The sequence below is a fragment of the Filicampus tigris genome, chromosome 10 (genome assembly GCF_054856515.1).
Source record: "Filicampus tigris isolate MCC_2025a chromosome 10, RoL_Ftig_1.0, whole genome shotgun sequence".
NCBI classification, from domain to species: Eukaryota; Metazoa; Chordata; class Actinopteri; order Syngnathiformes; family Syngnathidae; genus Filicampus; species Filicampus tigris.
The window spans coordinates 15,302,946-15,320,352 of record NC_141226.1 but is presented as its reverse complement, the minus strand read 5'-3'; the positions used below and the strand labels follow the sequence as shown (position 1 = coordinate 15,320,352).

At 44.1% G+C, this 17,407-nt stretch overlaps 1 protein-coding gene across 2 annotated transcripts in view; it reads left to right on the top strand.

The window, feature by feature from the left end:
• The window catches only part of LOC147141009 (3',5'-cyclic-AMP phosphodiesterase 4B-like), a 33,707-nt gene that overhangs the window by 9,337 nt on the left and 6,963 nt on the right, over positions 1-17,407 (top strand). The window contains exons 1-7 of one of the 2 annotated variants that reach the window (XM_086042607.1): positions 480-609; positions 1,072-1,266; positions 1,336-1,372; positions 2,169-2,239; positions 2,630-2,679; positions 10,876-10,988; positions 16,925-17,018. In XM_086042607.1, coding sequence (XP_085898733.1) covers positions 524-609; positions 1,072-1,266; positions 1,336-1,372; positions 2,169-2,239; positions 2,630-2,679; positions 10,876-10,988; positions 16,925-17,018 — 646 coding nt within the window. In that variant the 5' untranslated portion in view covers positions 480-523. Of the gene's footprint in view, positions 1-479; positions 610-1,071; positions 1,267-1,335; positions 1,373-2,168; positions 2,240-2,629; positions 2,680-10,875; positions 10,989-16,924; positions 17,019-17,407 lie in introns of those variants that run through there. The other variant, XM_086042606.1, reaches the window with a different exon arrangement.

Genomic DNA, 17,407 nt, shown 5'->3' with positions numbered 1-17,407 from the left:
TGAGCAGTTGTGATGTCATTTTCAGTCGACAGAAGACAAAACGGCCGCCCCCAGAGATGGCTAAAAACGAGTGGATTAACACTTATTCCACAAACGTAGTACTTATCAGAATGCCGTGGTTCAACGTGGGCCTGCTGGGAACATATTCTTGAAAAAAGATATGTTTGGGTTGACTTCCGCTTTAAGAGGTGAGCTATTTTGTAAAGTGTATCTTTGTGTAGGACTGTGTAGTCATTTGGGCGAAATCACTAGTTAATCCGTAGTGGTTTAACATGGAAGGAAAACAGACAGGCAGTGAGATAAACAGTGAATCCCTTACCCGTGGACCAGCCCAGATGTGCCTTATCCGCCTGCCAAGCCTGCGTTATACCATGTGGCCTGTGACAGAAAGAAGGTCCGCTGTTGTTTGTGTGTGTGTGTGTGTGTGTGTGTGTGTGCCGTGCTCGTGCTCATTAGTTAGCAGTAAGAGCATCCAGTATCTCTTGAAGCGCTTGAACTCCGAAGAGGAGGAAAGCAGAGAGGAATGTTTCGGAAGTCCGCCAGGTGTAGAGCTGGGTACTTTGATTTCAGCGAGGAGGTGGTCAGTGAAGCACACCTCTCGGCTCTCAGGTGACTCTTGACTGAACCTTGCTGCTTTTTTTTTTTCCCGCTCCGCATATTTCCGTGTTGTTTTTTGGGAAAATACAGTGCACAATCTTAGAAAAACGGAGGTCGAGTGTTTTATTTTTTCAATCTATTCGTTTGCGCCGATACCCTTTGTCAGAAATGTCACTTTGTTACTAAACCACGCTACGCTGTCCGTCACAGATTATGCGATGACGCTGGTAAAGCATTGTGTTAATGTGTCAAATTGGGATTAAGATGACGCAAAATGAAATGCAGATGACGCAGTCTGTCCCGCATTCACATTAATCTGATCTTGCTTGGCAGAGGTGTGTTGCTCTGTGTCCACAAGACCCACTCCATTCCTTGCTGATAAATACAAATGTCAGCACTTTCTCAAATGAAAAGTGGCACGTTTTTTTTTTCTTTCAAATCTTATAAATGCCCTTTACTGTCTTTTCCCTTCAGTTTGGAGGGAGAGAATGGCCCATCCTTTTGCTGCAGTCCCTCAGACCCACAAGCCTCCCCGAGTTCGGGCCTGGTTCTTCATCCCAACCCGGCGAGCCATGGCCAGCGTCGAGAGTCCTTCCTCTACCGCTCCGACAGCGACTATGAATTGTCGCCCAAGTCCCTTTCTCGAAACTCTTCCATCGTTGGGGAACTGTGAGTTGCTTCCTATTGTTATTGCACGTGACAGGTTTTCTAAATGACTGGTTTTGCCTCTCATTTTAGCCACGGAGAGGACTTGATAGTGACTCCCTTTGCCCAGGTAAGTCAGCTGTGCATAAGCAAGCAAAGATTAGTCCCTCCCCAGCCATTTTTAGATGTGAAGCTGATGCATTGACATCAGCTGTAAGTAACTCCTCCGCCACCTAATGGCTTTGAGTTCAGTTTCAGATCTAATTGTTCTGTTTTACTTGATTAGCTCACATTATTATATTTCATTATATTTCCATTTTCTGTACCGCTTATCCTCATTAGGGTTGCAGGTGTGCTGGAGCCTATCCCAGCTGACTTAAATATCCATATTGGTAATGTTTGGTTTAGGTAACTGTTTTTTTAAAAAAAAAATAGATTATGACTAATATGTCAATTAATTCTCTGTCTCATTTTAACTGGTTTCATAAAGAAAAAAACAACTTGGAATAATAGTCGCTTACTGAATTGTGAAATGGTTTACTGACATCTATGCAGGGCAGCATAACTTCACTTTCCACTCAGAGACTGTGACTGTGATTAGTTGTCTGTCTCTGTATATGCCATGTGATGGACTGACGACCAGTTCAGGCTGTAGATGACCTTTGTTTCCGGATCTTGATGGGATTGGCTACAGCTCCTTGCAACCCCAAGCAGGAATATCAGTGTATAATAGTCAATTCCAATTTTTAGTTGCTGATATTCATCTGTTTTTTTTTTTGTTCTCTACATATGGTAGTGAAAGCCCAACAAATAATTCCTGTGTATGCTGGGTGACGCTTAACAACAGAATTGTTCAAATATTTAGTTGCTTTTTTTATAGCAAATATTTAGCTCCCGCTTCTCATCAATTTCAATTGTTTCTGCAGGTTCTGGCAAGCCTTCGGACTGTCAGAAATAACTTCACCACATTGACAAATGTGCAATGTACATCCAATAAGTAAGTGAGTCAAGGGTTTTTTGCTACCTTTACTATAAGATGTCTCTGGTTTGAAGATTCCAATGTAGCTCACTTGGGGGCGCCACTGTATCAAAAACATTTAATTGAAAATTCCTCTAAGAAGCCTCTATTTACCAACACCAAGTGAAGAGTAAATTAAGCAGAAATATAAGCAATGATTTCTGGTCATGTTGAGTCTACTGTGTGATGCTACGTTGCTTTATAGCTGTTTTGGTGGAAGTAGGAATGACCTCCTTTCACAATACTATGTAACAGGAGTCGATAGTATGAATTCAGTGAGAGGAAAAGAAATAATTAAATCTGTTCTTTTCTTATAAATTTTTGTTGCTTTATTTTTATATTTTGTGACCTGTTGATGTGTCATTATAGGAGGTCTCCTGCTGCAAATCAGCCCAATGTCACAAAAGTCTGTTTGTCGGGTAAGTTCGGCCTCCTACTCTCTGTGATAGCAGCTCGCTTGATGACCTTCCCAGAATGATGTGGTAACTCTGGGGAAGGGCTCACCTTGCAACGTGCAAAGACGTGCAGCAATGTGTTTAGTCTGACACTTCCAAGAATCACAAAGTGGGCTCAGCTAATGCTATGACTATGCACTTCTCAAGATTTAAATTAACACTAAGGGTTTTTTTCTGGGTACATTCCGGTTTGCTCACGCATTCCAAAAACATACAAGGTGAGTTTATAAATTCCAGAATAAATTCCCCTCAAATATGAATGTGAGTGTGGTTGTTTGGTTGGTTATTTGGCCCTGTGATTGATTGGCATCTAGTATAGGAAGTACCAAATGTGGGCATCGTCTATCCGTCACGAAATTCCCGTCTGTATACCCGGCCGACCCACGTGGTCCCAGTCTGTCCCCCGTCGGCGACAGCCAATCGGCGTCGAGGACATCATTTTCACGTCACACCCAGGCGCCGCACAAACAGACAAATAAAGAAAAATAACAAATAAAAGCAATAGACACATACACGCAGAGCCTGGTGATCGGTGAAAAAACCCCAATATGGGGCACATTTCATTGTGTCTGTGGGTATACAAGGGTATACAACACTTTTCTTTTTTTCTTTTTGTCTTTATTTGGCTGCGTGTCAGGAGTGCGTGACCCACCTCCGGGCAATACCCCACCTCTGGCCCAAAGTCAGCTGCGATAGACCACAGACAATAAAAGTATGACAAAAATGATGACAATAAAAGTCATATATCACACAATAATCTTGCCACTAGTGTTGTTTACGTTTCCCAGCTCAAAGATAACAGATAACATTCACCAATTAAAACCTGACATTAACTGAAAATTTGGCCAGGGATTGAATAATTGTAGGCGTAAAACTTAAAGGTCCAGATTCAGAGTTAAAATGACGTTGGGAAAGTACGGATGTGAGCAGGGGAGGAGGGAGGTATGGACATTGTTTCCTGCTGCACTGGTTCTTCAAGCCTGATTGACGTCAGCGAGGCCTTCAAAGCGGGCGCTCTCCACTTCCTATTATCACAGATGGGCTGCTGAAGCATCCCGCTGCAGGAAAAAAACAAGACAACTGCAAGTCTCTAATTGTCTACTCCTCACTTCTCACAACCTTGACCGATCGCTTTTTCATACAACTGTCCGTTAAGATGAGGGGAAAAAGACCAGCTCGTCACACTTGCTGTTTTGAATGCAGTCCGGGGCCCTCCTTTTTCGCCATAAAGTATGTCGTCAGATACTTCTGAGAAAACAAAAGAACCCACACCTGCTCCTGAGTAATAGTGATTGTTCCTTTGTGCTCCTTTCTGTCTCAGTTTCTCATCTGACTAAACGGAAAAGGAGGACAGATTTTTCCTGTTTTGCATTTGTGTTCACAAAGAACTGATTCCCTCATAGTGTTAAGAGATCCATTGCAGTCTGTCTTGAATTCCGGCTGCAAGCACCGTGTGCTTTGGGACCAAGTCTTACTTGCTGTATTATTGCAGCAAGGGCCATAGAGACTCAAGTAAAGAATGGCTCATCGTTTTCAACCACTTAAATCTGATTTGACATGGGAGAGTTGAAATGAGCAAAAAACACATGGCCGCGGTCACGAGCTATGAGTGGAGAAGACTAGAAGGGGATGGGGCTGCTGTTACATTGCCACTTCACACTGTTTACGCTATCAGCCAGCACCAGCAACTCAAGTGTTGGTCTTGTGAGTTTGCAGTGTTTTCACCGCACACCATCTTGACCCCATCCAACTCTGTCCCATGAGTCCAGCGGCCCACAAAGGGCTCACTCTTCCCTGGCCGATTCCGATTATAGGCTTTGCTCTGTGTTATACTTGATAAATACAACGCACAAAGCTTGGGTATGACGTGCTTGACCTTCACTTATGATTAATCGGGAAAGGCTATCTGTAGCATTAACTGCGTGTTATCACAGACGTTGAGGGTACGAGTGTAAACTGTGAGTCATTTGATCCCAGAAGAGATTTTGACTGGCAATGTTAATATGCAATAGTTAATATTTGTAAGATGTCTTTACAAATGAATGTTTTAGCCAAAGAGGGTCAAAACATTTTTAATATTTTACTCCATTTAAAAGGGAAGTAAACCCAAAACATTTACAAGAATATGTTCTATGCAGGCCCACTAGTCCAAACACGGCATTGGGATTAATATTGCGTTTATGGAATTTTGAGTTAAGCAGCAAAATCTACCCGTTTATGTCCATTTTGTCACTTCTGTCGACTGAAAATGACATCACAGTTGGCCGGGGCTCAAATAACGACCAATCATGGCTTAGCTTCATAAAACAGGTGAGCCGTGATGTCGTTACCTGAGCCCTGAACAAAATGGACGCTCCCTGAGATGGAAAAAAACCTGTGGATTTTGCTACTTAACTCATATGCCACAAACACAATATTAATCAGAATGCCATGTTTACACTACTAAAGCCTCATAGAACATATTATTGCAAAGAATTTTTGGGGTGTTGATCTCCACTTTAAAGTACCGGTAACACAAGTGCATTGCTTTTTGTCCATCTCTCACAGACACCCAGAATTGATTTGTCCAGTCATTGTCTCACAGGCCACCTCACTCACTAGTTTAGTCTAGGGTAGCTCCTCAAATCCGTGTGCGCAGCAAGAATCCGTTTCAGGTTTTCCAGGCTCACAGCCAAAGGAGAGGATCCTGAGGGCTGGAAGCTGCAGCTTGGTTAAGTATTTGAATTATGTCATTGACGTCAGCAGAGTCATAAACCTTGTTGCGGCCCATCCCTCAAGCTGTCTCGTGCCAACAAAGCTGCATGGCGCATTGTTAGAGGGTCGTCAAACAGGCCTTGATGAACTGTGTGCGTGTGTGTGCGTGTGCGCGCGCACGTGTATGTTTGTATAATACGTGAAGTCTTTCATTTTGATAGGTGAAATGATTATGTCACAATCGTAAAGTACCTCATAGAAATTCTGGGTTGTTAGTAGGAGACGACAGTCTATGGTGGAGTGCTTTTGGTATTGACCTGAATGTGAACGTGTTTCCATTTGAATTTAACTGACCTTTTTTGTCATTTTCACACAAAGATTATGCCAAAACAAAGGCAAAAACCTATACTGGACATTGGCCACCTCCTCGCCTTTGTCAGCAGGAAAATTCCCAGTGTCAAAATGAAATGTGTTTTCAACAAGTCTAACGTTAACAATGGACCTGATTTACATTAGGCTACACAATTTTTCCCCGGCACGCATTAAACCATTCAGCTCAAAATATTCTTCCATTTTCTACCTCACAATAAATTGACGTAAACCAGTTGCAATAATGTGATTTAGTACTCAGTCATTTGTGTGTCAACGCCACATGTAGTGAGAAGTGAAACATGTAACAGAACACTATTGCACATATCGCTCTCACATTGGTCTCTCTTTCTCTTTCTTTCTTTGTCTCTCTCATACACAATGCCATGAGGTCACGATGAGGAATGTATGTTTGCGTACTTGCGTACATGATAGCTTGGAGCTAAGTGGTGACTCAAGCCAAACTGCGCATATTATTTCCTGACAAGTCAGATAAACATGAATAAACTCAACATTAGTCACAACATCCACGTCAACTTCACAACTTCATCTCTGTCAAGTAAATGGCTCACAGTCCCAAATCTCTAATTATTGATGATTTTTGTTTGCCCTTTTTATGTGTTCCTGATAAAACATGTAAAGCCATTAACGTCTGCTTCCTCCAAACTAGCGTTTAATGTTGGTTACCTGTTATTGCAGCAGTAGTTTTATATTCCCTTATATAACACTCGTGCATTAAAGTAATCATCTTCTGCTGTTGCTGCTGGCTGAAACCCTTCACAAGGTGGCATAACGGATAAGGCAGTGCAGTTTTGCAAACCACACTTCAGCCAGACAGCCAAGGAAACAGGTTTGGGGGGGTAGAATGAGCACAGAGAGGGGCAGTGTGAGGTGGATGAGAGCGGAAGGTGTCTTGGCCAGGAATGGATTTGGGGGGATGTTTTAGCCTAGCCAGTGTTGTTAGTGCTGTTGATGGTGCTCACAGAGGCTGGTTTGTGGCCCTATAGGGGAGAGCGGGGAGGCAGACAGAGTGTGTCTGGACACTGAGGCCTGTTGTCCTCATAGCAGCCGCCCGCATATGGCCAAGGCATTAGGACACACAGATGAAGAAAAAAAAAAGACCTCCATTGAAAATGCAGGCTGGAAAAGTACCCCACACTATATTCGTGTGTAGGCTTTGCAAGCTGAGCGTGCATCACACCACTTTTAACTGGTGACGGTGAGATACAGGTTGTCAGTGCAGGTATCTTTGAATCGCCTAAATGTGTGAATAGTTGAAGCATTTGCATCTGGCATCACAGTGGGAATACAAGAATAGAGCTAAGCCCATTAATACATGTGATTTTTTTTTTTTTTTTTGGTTAATGATGAATGGATGGATTTTAGATGGAAAGACTTTCAAGTGCAATAAGCAATTAACAAAAACTGCATATTTATATTTTTTAACTACTTTACATATTTTCAAAAAGTACCATGTCCAAAATTATTCACACCCTTGCTCAAGGCTCAAAAATAAGTGGTTTCACATCACAGTTTGCAAGGCAAAATTAGCAATTTGCGCCTCATTAAAACGCATTGAATAGCAAAACTGAGAATCAAGCGCCGAGACGTCCCAAAAAGCTTTGCTGGGCTGTGTCGCTCATGTCACTCACCGTGGATAGTCAGAGGTTGAGCCACTGCTCTGTGCTACTTAGGCAGCACCATTTAGCTAGCGACAAGCTGGCAACCGCTGCGGTTAAACGTGTTGCGGAGTTGCTCCGAAGTCAGTAATCGTCGCCTCCGTGGCAGCAAAGTATCGGTCTGATGAAGCGAGAAGCCATGCTAATTGCTAAGCTAACCTAACATCGATACAGCTAGTGCATTTAACACCGCAATTAAATGCTTGGGTGATAGAGTCCATTTTTCACAGACGTCTGGCTGGAACTGCCTTAAGTGGAGAACATCCAACTTTGAACAGCAAAATGGCAGGACAATTAAATGGCTGGACTCTTCAGACAAAATGTACTCACTAAACAGAACCAGAACTGAAATAAATACTGTTGACTTTATTTAAAAAAAAAAAAAAAGTTCATTCGTTATATTGTCATATTTTTGTCGTTTAATAAATCCCGTGTTTCAGATCACCAGATTAACCTGCAAAACATCATGCTCCACAAAATTAGAAAATTTCTCCTCTAATGAAGTCACTGATTCGCAAAATGCTCTGCAAAGAAAAAAATTATTTCGAGGCTAGCCCTTTCTCAATACAGGCGGTTTGTAGTTGAATAGAATAATCTTGAGATTATACTTTTAAGGTTAGGTTTGTAATGGTGGCGCGCGGGCAGAAGGCAGACGGACCCAATCAAGCTAGCATACAAGGTAAAGCAAGAGCGCAGGTTAACTCAAAACAACTGAAATACAAAGTGACAAACACAAAGAACAGACCACCACCAAACCACAGGCGACATGACGCCACCTGGGACAATGAACCGAGACGGAGTGAATGAAAACAGGGAATTAAATACAAACAGATCGACGAGACAACGAGGCACACCTGGACAAGACATGCTGACAAGAACACGTGGGAGACAAAGACACGAGACACAGGAAAACAAATCAAAAGGAAATCATAATATTGGAAAGGGAAATTATGACCGTGTCAAAAGCCAAAATATTAACCGGCCAGAGGAGGGTTAGATGGTAGGCACAGACTGCGCGCCGCCGGAGCAATAGGTGACTGGCGCGTTGGGTCCGGCCGCCCAGTCGGAATGCGGTTAGGTGACTGGCGAGGCAGGTCCAGCCGGCAGGTCGAAACGCCGTCCGAGACAAAGACGTGACGAGCAGACAGCGAAGACATGAAAAGGAGTCACACGAAAACAAACCAGAATTGAATCATAGCATTGAAAGTGGAATGAGCTTTATGTCAAACTACAAATATGAACAAAACTCAGATCTTGACATATATCTATCGACCCATATAGTATCGTTACTACTTTAAAAATGCTTCCACTGTATGAATAATTGGGCCAGTGAGAACCAGAGTGGGCTATCACTTTTTATCTGTGTCCATTTAATGAAACATGTTCACTTCATTTAGTGGCAACCTGGACTTGCAATAGAATTGCATCAAGTTAACAATATACGACTACAGTTACCGTTGCTCACCGAACGGCAAACATTTTGGAGTCATAACACGCAAGAATAATTGTTCCGCAGCATTTAAGACTAATTATAAAAATGACCCGGATCATATTTGCAGCATAGATGAGCCAAGCCTTTGATTTCGGATGACTCCTTTTGAACTGTCTGTTTCGGTCTACCCTGACTGAAGGGAACAGGCGGCAGGATGTGGTTGCACCTTCTTGGCAGCGTAGGGCCCAAGACCTCCGTGTATAACATGTATAACAAGTTTCAGCAGTTGACCGCTTTTTTTGCATAAATGGCTTTCAAGTTGATTTTTTCAGTTCTGTGCCACTGACTTTTATATGACTTGGATGCCTTGATTCTTGGAATAGTTTGGCCACAAAAGCTTGGTTGACCAGTAGTTTGTAACCAAGGGTACTTTGGATTCTAGACCAGGCGCTCAAGTTAGGGGAAATATTTCAAAAACTATGCCCTTAACTAAGCATCATACTCTTGGTTTCTCCTTTTCAGTACATTTTCAGTAGTGCTCGGTTTTTTCATCAACACACGTGTGCAATGAGATTTCATTGAACTTCTTTGTTCTGTGCCGTGGTTCAGAGTGTATATGCCAAATCTGTGCTTTGAAGTGCTCTGATCCACTCTATTGACGTAAAATGGGGAGCAGCCCGCTGGCTGTCTTGTTGTGCTACGCAGATGGGGTAAATGTATTCCATGTGTGACGCTTATGAGGTCGATGGGTCTTTTTCAAGGAAAAAGGAAGGTGGGGAAATCCAGATGTGTGCAGCGTCAACTCCTTTCAGGCACAAATTTGTTGAATCAACATCCCCCCCCCCCCCCGCTATTTAATTTGAATTTGTTTCTTCACACTTGAACGTCGAAATAATCCTCACAAGTCTTTATTTTCCTTGCCACATGAATGGCCGCCTTGATTGTCCTTTTGTAGCCACTCCTCTACCTCGTATTAATGCCGCTCCATGTTTTTATGCAAGTTCAGGGTCAAATAGGAAGTGCTTTGGTTTCTTGGCACATAGCTCGGTCCTGGTTTGGCCTCCCTCCAACGTCAGAGTCAAAGTTTGCCTCTTGTGTTACTTGTGCAAACAGGGTTTGATGTCTGATATAATATCCCCCCCCCCCCTTCATCCTCCATAAGGTTCAGAAAGGAGAGAAGCAGTTTGGAAAGCGAGGTGGCGTGACGGGACTTCCTGCTGCAGTTCATCTAAGTTTAAGTTGAAGACATCTGTGTTTTAACGTGGAACCTATTGGGAGGTTAAGTATAGCTGTCGTTTCAACGCTGACAAAGTGCATTAAATCATTTAACGCAGTTATAGATGAAGATAATCATGCATTTGACTCAACGTAACAGATAATAGGGCAGGTTATATTCACCAAAAATCACTCTTTAAGCTGGTCCAAACCTGCGTGTGCAAACCATTTGCGTGCTAAAATGAAGAAAATGAATAAACAAACAAAAAAATAATAACAGGAGGTTATTGTCGGGTTGGGGACAACGGGCCAACTGCAGGAGGCAGCATACTGCCTAGTTTGCACGGTGCTGTTTTTTTTAGAACGGCACTGTGAGGTGGCCAAGCGAACTACTGAGAGTCTGCGAGGGGGTGGGCGGCGAAGCAGTCAAGAGGAGGAGGGGGTTTGACGAGCCCACGGCTGTGAGCGAAAGCGCGGGTTATGGGGAGAAAGGGGCTACTGAGAGAGTCAGCAAACAGCAACTGTAGCCTCAGTTTGTCTGAGAGTTTGACTGGCCTGAACTTTCTGAGGTGGCGCGGTGCAACAAGATGAAGGAGCTCTGTGTGCGCAACTCCCCGTCTTCCTCCGCGCCTCCTGGCTCTTCGGCTGGCCAGTCCAGCAGAAGATCAAGCCATTCTGGCACTCTTGGACCTGCGCGCATGGTGCCGGGGGGTTCCAATATGGATTTAGATCCTTTGGGCCCTGACTACGTGTCCATGTGTCTGTTGGCAGATGAGTCTTACCAGAAGCTCGCTATGGAGACCATGGAGGAGCTAGACTGGTGTCTGGACCAGTTGGAGACCATCCAGACCTACCGCTCTGTCAGTGACATGGCATCCAACAAGGTATGACTTGGAATTGCTTGCTCCGAGTTTGTTTTGACGCATTTCTTTTCTCGCTTATCTCGGTTGGTCAATCTTATCGAGCAAGCAAAAGGAGTCTTATGTAAAGGAATGTCAAGAACAAAGCACTTCAATGTTGTTTATGACCAATTCTCTCATGGGTCGTACTTGAAACCAAGAAGAGGTATGGCGATATTATCTAGTTAAACCTCGTCCTAAAATGTTTTAAGTCGAGCCGTTATCAAATTTATCACGTTAACCATAATGCATATTTTGCTGTGGTAGTCTTTCATTTATAGACCGGTGGGTTTATAAATTGTACTCATCTATTCAAACAAGTACCCGAAGCCTTCGTTTTCATACATAATTGATGTCTGAGGTCCTTTTAGGACATGATCCAATTCCAGCTCACATTCAGTTGCGATCTACAGTCGTTTGTTGTAGTTTTGAGGACAGTGTGGCTACTTTTCTCCAGTGATTTTATCACAAAGGGCCACACTTACATGAACAGGTTGTCAATAATTATTTTGATCATGAGGAGACTTTGTATGGAAGTTCGAAAGACATTTTTCTTTTCTTTTTTTATTCCCCCTTTTCATGTCATTAAGCAATGTGGTCCCTCAAAATGTCATTGAATTCTACTACTGCATTCCATAATTCATGTTTATCCCTTTCATTTTGGTGATTTATAATAATCATGGCCCCTAATTTGTGCAATTATGGAGAAGAAAGTTATTATGTCGCCACCTTATAAAGGTCACCAAATGTCAATGGCCATCACAGTAAAGAATGTGTCACTGGATTAGAATGGCTGGCCTCATGTTAGATCTCCATGGGAAAATTGGGAGCAGCAATCTGTGGAAATGACAGTTTTCGTGGCCACACTGACTATTTTGACTGTCAATTGTTTTAAAAAAAAAAAGAAAAAAAAAAGGCCTTTAAATGATCTACACATCTTAAAAAAAATGCATTGAGTTTTCAAGATTGATTTTTCCCTTTAATTGAATATACACAGATTTATTTGGCTTTATTTGATTTCTTTAACTCATTCATTGCCAGACATTTTCTTTTCCACTAAAGTTTGAAAACAACTGAATAAAATATAAATCACTGCCTGGGATTGAATGGCCGGACTGTGAAAAGACAAATAAATTCATCAATGGCAGTGAAGGAGTTAAAACTAGACCGAATCCACACCGGCAATTATTACTCAGGCCCCACACAGACAGAGGAGACGATGTGGCGGCATTACATTATAAACACTAAGGGTGATGTTGACCATTTCCATCCAAACTATACACTACGGTTCGTTGCTGATGACTGACTGACCTTGACAGCAGTTTCCTGTCTCTCTATATCCTGTGCTCCCTCTGCCTCTGCGCCATTCCCTAGTTGGTACATGACAATGGACGCTGGTCTGACTCGGTGGTCAAATTGAGTCCTTACAGGCAACCGCGTCACTGGGACTGGAAAGACAAAAGAGCACACGACCCAGCAGAATGTCTAAGTGGTCAGGCAGACTGGGGGCATTGTTCAGGATTCAATGACCTCCCGAATGACCCGGTGTCATCACAAAGCACTGCCTGCAATGTTTTTGGGAGAGTGCAAAGGTGAACAAGTCATGGCGCTAGAGCGAAGTTTAAAGATGGTGCGCTGCCGTGCAAGTAAAGCTTTTATTGGTCCAAACACACTTGCGCAATTGGTCCAACGTATTTATATCGGTGCATCATCAGTGTATCTCGCGCCCAACTTTTATATGACACGTTTGTCAGAGGACGTGTTTCTTTTTGAAACCGGAAGACCTAATTGAACCCATAATCAGAGCCAGGGTGTCTCCACTTTCGCTGTCCAAGGGCACAGGTGCATCCGGGGGTCCGGGACCACACACCCTGTTTTGACCGCTAGCCTGGTTCTGATGACCTCAGGATGGGGAGCTGCCTCCCCATCCCTCACTATGATTAGCCTAACCACACTTCCACCCTGATGCTGGTGACGACCTTGGACAAACATTGCCATCTGAATCCAGTTAGAGGAGTTGAGCGTTCTGTGGGCTGACATTTGAGCAAGCCCCTGGGCTGTGCGCACGCGAGTAGGAAACTTTAATTCACGTGCGGTCACGCGGTCTTTGAAGTGCTGCCGTCTTCAGGGGGGGGGGGTGGGGGGGAACATGACAAAATGATTGAAACAGATGTAGTGGAGGGTCTGTGCTGTAGCTGTGACGAGGGAAATGGGCATTAAATTATAGTGTTTTGATTCCATGTGACTGAAAGTATGGCCAGGACGTCAGGCATGCCACAGTAAGATCACAGTGTCTAATTAAACGTGAGTTGTTGTTTTTTTTTCTTGTGACCGTATCCTCGCTTTTGATGGCTCAGCATTTACCAAGAAATGTCCGCTTTATAGTAAACGGATCTGGGCAAAATCCAATCTGTGTTGACACTCCAAACAGACGTAAATGAGCCAGAGCCAGTTAGTGCAATCTGGGCTTTGTACGATTGCATAGTTGTCGTTTTGCAATATGCCACCTTCCTGTACATCAGCTGTTTCAGTGAAGGCCCAAGCATGCCGCAAGACTTGCCACAAAAGCTGATGAATGCTGAAGACGCATGCTACGCGACCTGTAATTTTCCACAAAAGCATGCAAGCTTGGCGTGATTAATGTTTTATAGGTGGCATTCCATGAATGTACTCGCTCGCGTCTCATAATCGAAACCCGGGCCCGTCCGTGTATGCGCATGTAAAACGAGCTTCGTCAATGACACGGTCATCTAAGAAGTAAAAGAGGAAGTAGGTGGAGACACATTTTGCCCCAAGGTGGTGGGCGGAGCCGTCAATCTCTTGTGAGACTGTAGGCCTTTCAGTTAAGTCTGCTTTATCATTGTACTTTCTGTCTCCACATAGGAGAGGTTAGGGATCAGGCAGAGTTGCTAAACAGACTGATCCCTCGAATACATTGAACAGTATTTATCGTCTTGTTTGGAATTTTTTCACATGACAATGGGACTATGTTTTTGTGAAAAAGAGAGGACAAACGTTCAGATGCTTACCAGCTGGAATAAGGTAAGATCTGGTGTTTAGAAATTGGGCTTTGGGATGTGCTTAATTTTGTCACAAAGACTCTCATTGATTTTTGCTTACTGGTGAAAAACTATAATCAATATGAAGTGTAATTCTTGTTATTAACTCTATTGTAAACTTCTGAGCAGATCTCACAGCATTATTTAGGTAAAATATATCCAAGTGTTTCATAATAACATGACTTTTGCTTAGACTTGAACATCTGACTTGATATCTGGTTCCATTTCACTTTGCTGAAGTTGTTGCCACTTTATCGGCTTAGCTGATTATTACAAATACTTTGATAATGTTCTTCACGTAAATTTCGCGTTCCCTTTTGTTGTTAAAATATAAATTGACGTGTCAATCAGAAGCATGCATCAAGTCATCTATTCTCATCATCATCATTGTTGGGTGTCGGACATGTGGCTCAGCATCTGCATCATTTCCTAGAAGTCCTCTAAATTCACACCATCTCACTGCTTTAAAGAATCACTCAGAAGTCTGGTTTGATAGAATAAAGGGCTCCATTTTTCTTCCTGATGAGCCCAATTTGATTTCATGGGCTGCCTCCAGCAGTCTCGTGAGTGCACCCAAGGCTTTGAAAGTTGTTTTCAAGTTTCACAGTCAAGTGGATGTTTGCTTCTTGCTTGACAGCTGTTAGACCGATAGTGTGGACTGGGGGGGAAACATGCTCAGGAAAATAAAAGATGCCATTGTAGGAACAAGACCGAGAAAAAAGAAATCAAACACAAATGTCTTGCACGTGTAATTCTTCACATTTAACAATCGGCATTGCAAAACAGAAATCGGGTCTGTGGTTGAATGCCTTTGCGTTGTTGAGGCATTTTTTTTTATCAGCAGTACGACTGTGTATAGAACATGTACAAAGTACATGCATTTTCATTCTTGTGTGTTTCTACTGTATGTGATGCATTGCAGTTTGTTTAGAGAAAAGCACCATGGGGGTGGGGGGTTCATCACGTGACTCTGTTGCCATGGCGTTGAGGTTGTCGAGCAATTGGTGGTACCCTGGTGGGCTGCAGTCTGAAAACTTGATTGTCCTTCGTCATCTCCGTCTGCATCTTTCCTGCAGAGTGTGGAGACAGCGAGATGGAGCGTATCGTAGACCCCGAGCTAAATTGTAAAGGAGGGCTCATCTTTAAATTGCAACATAATGATAGCCTTAACTCAGCCCGGCAGCTCCTCAAAAGACTGGCACTGTGGCAAATGAATACCCAGCATTTCCTTCGCCACGTGAAAAACACGCCGGCGCTTTGAAGCCTCACATTGCGCAGTCTGCGTCGGATCTGTTCTGCATTACTGAGCAGAGGAAACAGCGGAGATTGGTGTGGGGGGGGGGGGGGTGCAGCGGGCAGGGGGGTTGCACACAGCTAATAGTGTTACGTGTGAAAGAGAGAAACGGCGAGAAATATTGTGAGGGGGGGATTCCCCCAACTTCTGTTTTCTGCAGTGCTGCGCATGGCTGATTTGTTTCACTGTGGGGGAGGGGGGGGGCAAAGAAAAACGGAGAGATTCACCGGTCTTTTTACCTCAGGCGACTCGACAGTTAGAGCGCAACCCCTCACTCCCTCTCTCTCTCTCTCTCTCTCTCTCTCTCTCTCTCTCTCTCTCTCTCTATCGCTCGCCTCGCTCTGTCTTGGAGCCTTCCCTTCCTCTCTGCCTCGCTCAATCTGGGAACAGGAAGGCTGGATTTCCCCCTCCTATGTCACTGGATTCCATCTGGATGGTGGCTGGGGGCGAGAAGGGTTTAGGAAGGAGGTCAGATGTCGCAAGGACCAGAAGACAAAGGGATATGTATTGATTGCATCGCGGGGGGATTCCATCACATCGCCGTGATCCTGGAAAGCGCCAGACGGGCGTCTGAGGCGAGATGCCGATCTCCACCGCAGCCCCTCTTGGCCCAGCTCAACCGGGGCATTTTCGCCAGCCGTCGGTAGTACTGGAAATCTGAGCAAATCGGTTGCGCCTTGAGGTCTTGGGCTGCGGGTCCGAGCTCAGCCTTGGGGGTCCACTCAGAGAGGAGCGCACGAGGCTTCTGCTGGGGAGCGCCAGGGGCTCAGCACAGCTCAGCACCATGCCTGAGGCCAACTACCTGTTCTCTGTGTCCTGGGGATACATCAAGGTGTGTCTTGCGGAACAAATTGCTCACGCGCGCGTACTCAATGCTGTCGACGTTGTCTGGAAATGTATCCATGCAAGGAGTTTGTCCGATTTTTGCATGACAACAAGGGAGTGTCCATAATGTAGAGGCAGAAAAGTCTGTACAGTATTTGGAGTGTTGGGTAGTTTGGTGTTTGGGTAAGACCCCATACGACGAACGTCAGCATTGCTATATCCTCTGCGATGGCAACGTCAATGTGTGTTTGCAAGTTGATTTTTGTTTTGGAGCTGATAAAATGCCTCAGATGAAATTTTGATTTGGTTACACTAGGGCTGGGCAATAATTCAATGTCAATATAGTGTATATCGTGATAGACACCTGATCAATATCAATAGAAATTGCACTCAATATAGAAAAAAAAATCAGGAAGCAAACCCAAACCATGTCATTCTGCATGCTGTGGGCAGCACTGCCCCCCCCCCGAGCACCAGGCCCGATAAACTTTTGTGTATTTTCCGATTTTTTTTTTTTTAATGAATGTTTATTGACGTTTTCTGAAAGAAATTTGGGGTTTGTAAAAAAAAAAAAAAATACTTTTGCTTTGCGGACCTCCTGAGATACCCTTGCAAATGTGGAATGTAGAGGGTTTAACACAATACGATGAGCTCGTGCGACCGACGAGCCTCATCCTCAGCCGTGAAATGCTGTCAATATATGCGCTCCCTTTTAACGTCCTTCATGTTTTGTCTCCATCCAGTTCAAAAGGATGCTGAACCGGGAGCTGAGCCACCTATCTGAGATGAGTCGCTCAGGCAACCAAGTGTCAGAATACATCTCCAATACCTTCCTAGGTGAGTTCCCGCATACGATTACAAACACACGCGTGCTCTTTTTGTTGCAGTGCGGTTATCATACTTTAATGGCATGATGTCCTTGAGGAGTTCCTTGTGCAGAGCTTACACCAACAATGCGCCGAGTAGCTCAAGACTTTAGCTGGTGTGCACCAATGCCTCCAATCCAGTCTAATCTGGTCTGGAGGAGGGAGACAGGCTCCCTTTGCTCTGACTGCAGTGCGATGTAGAGGGAGAATAGTCGCGGGGGTGGGAGGGGCGGGGCCTCATCGGGAAAGACTTTCCCCCGGGGGAGATCAGGGCAAAGAGTGCGGGAAATAGAGAATGTTTGTGTGCTTTCTCAACATTAGCCTAGTCGGCAGCGGAGCACGTGCGTGTGTCACAGTGCC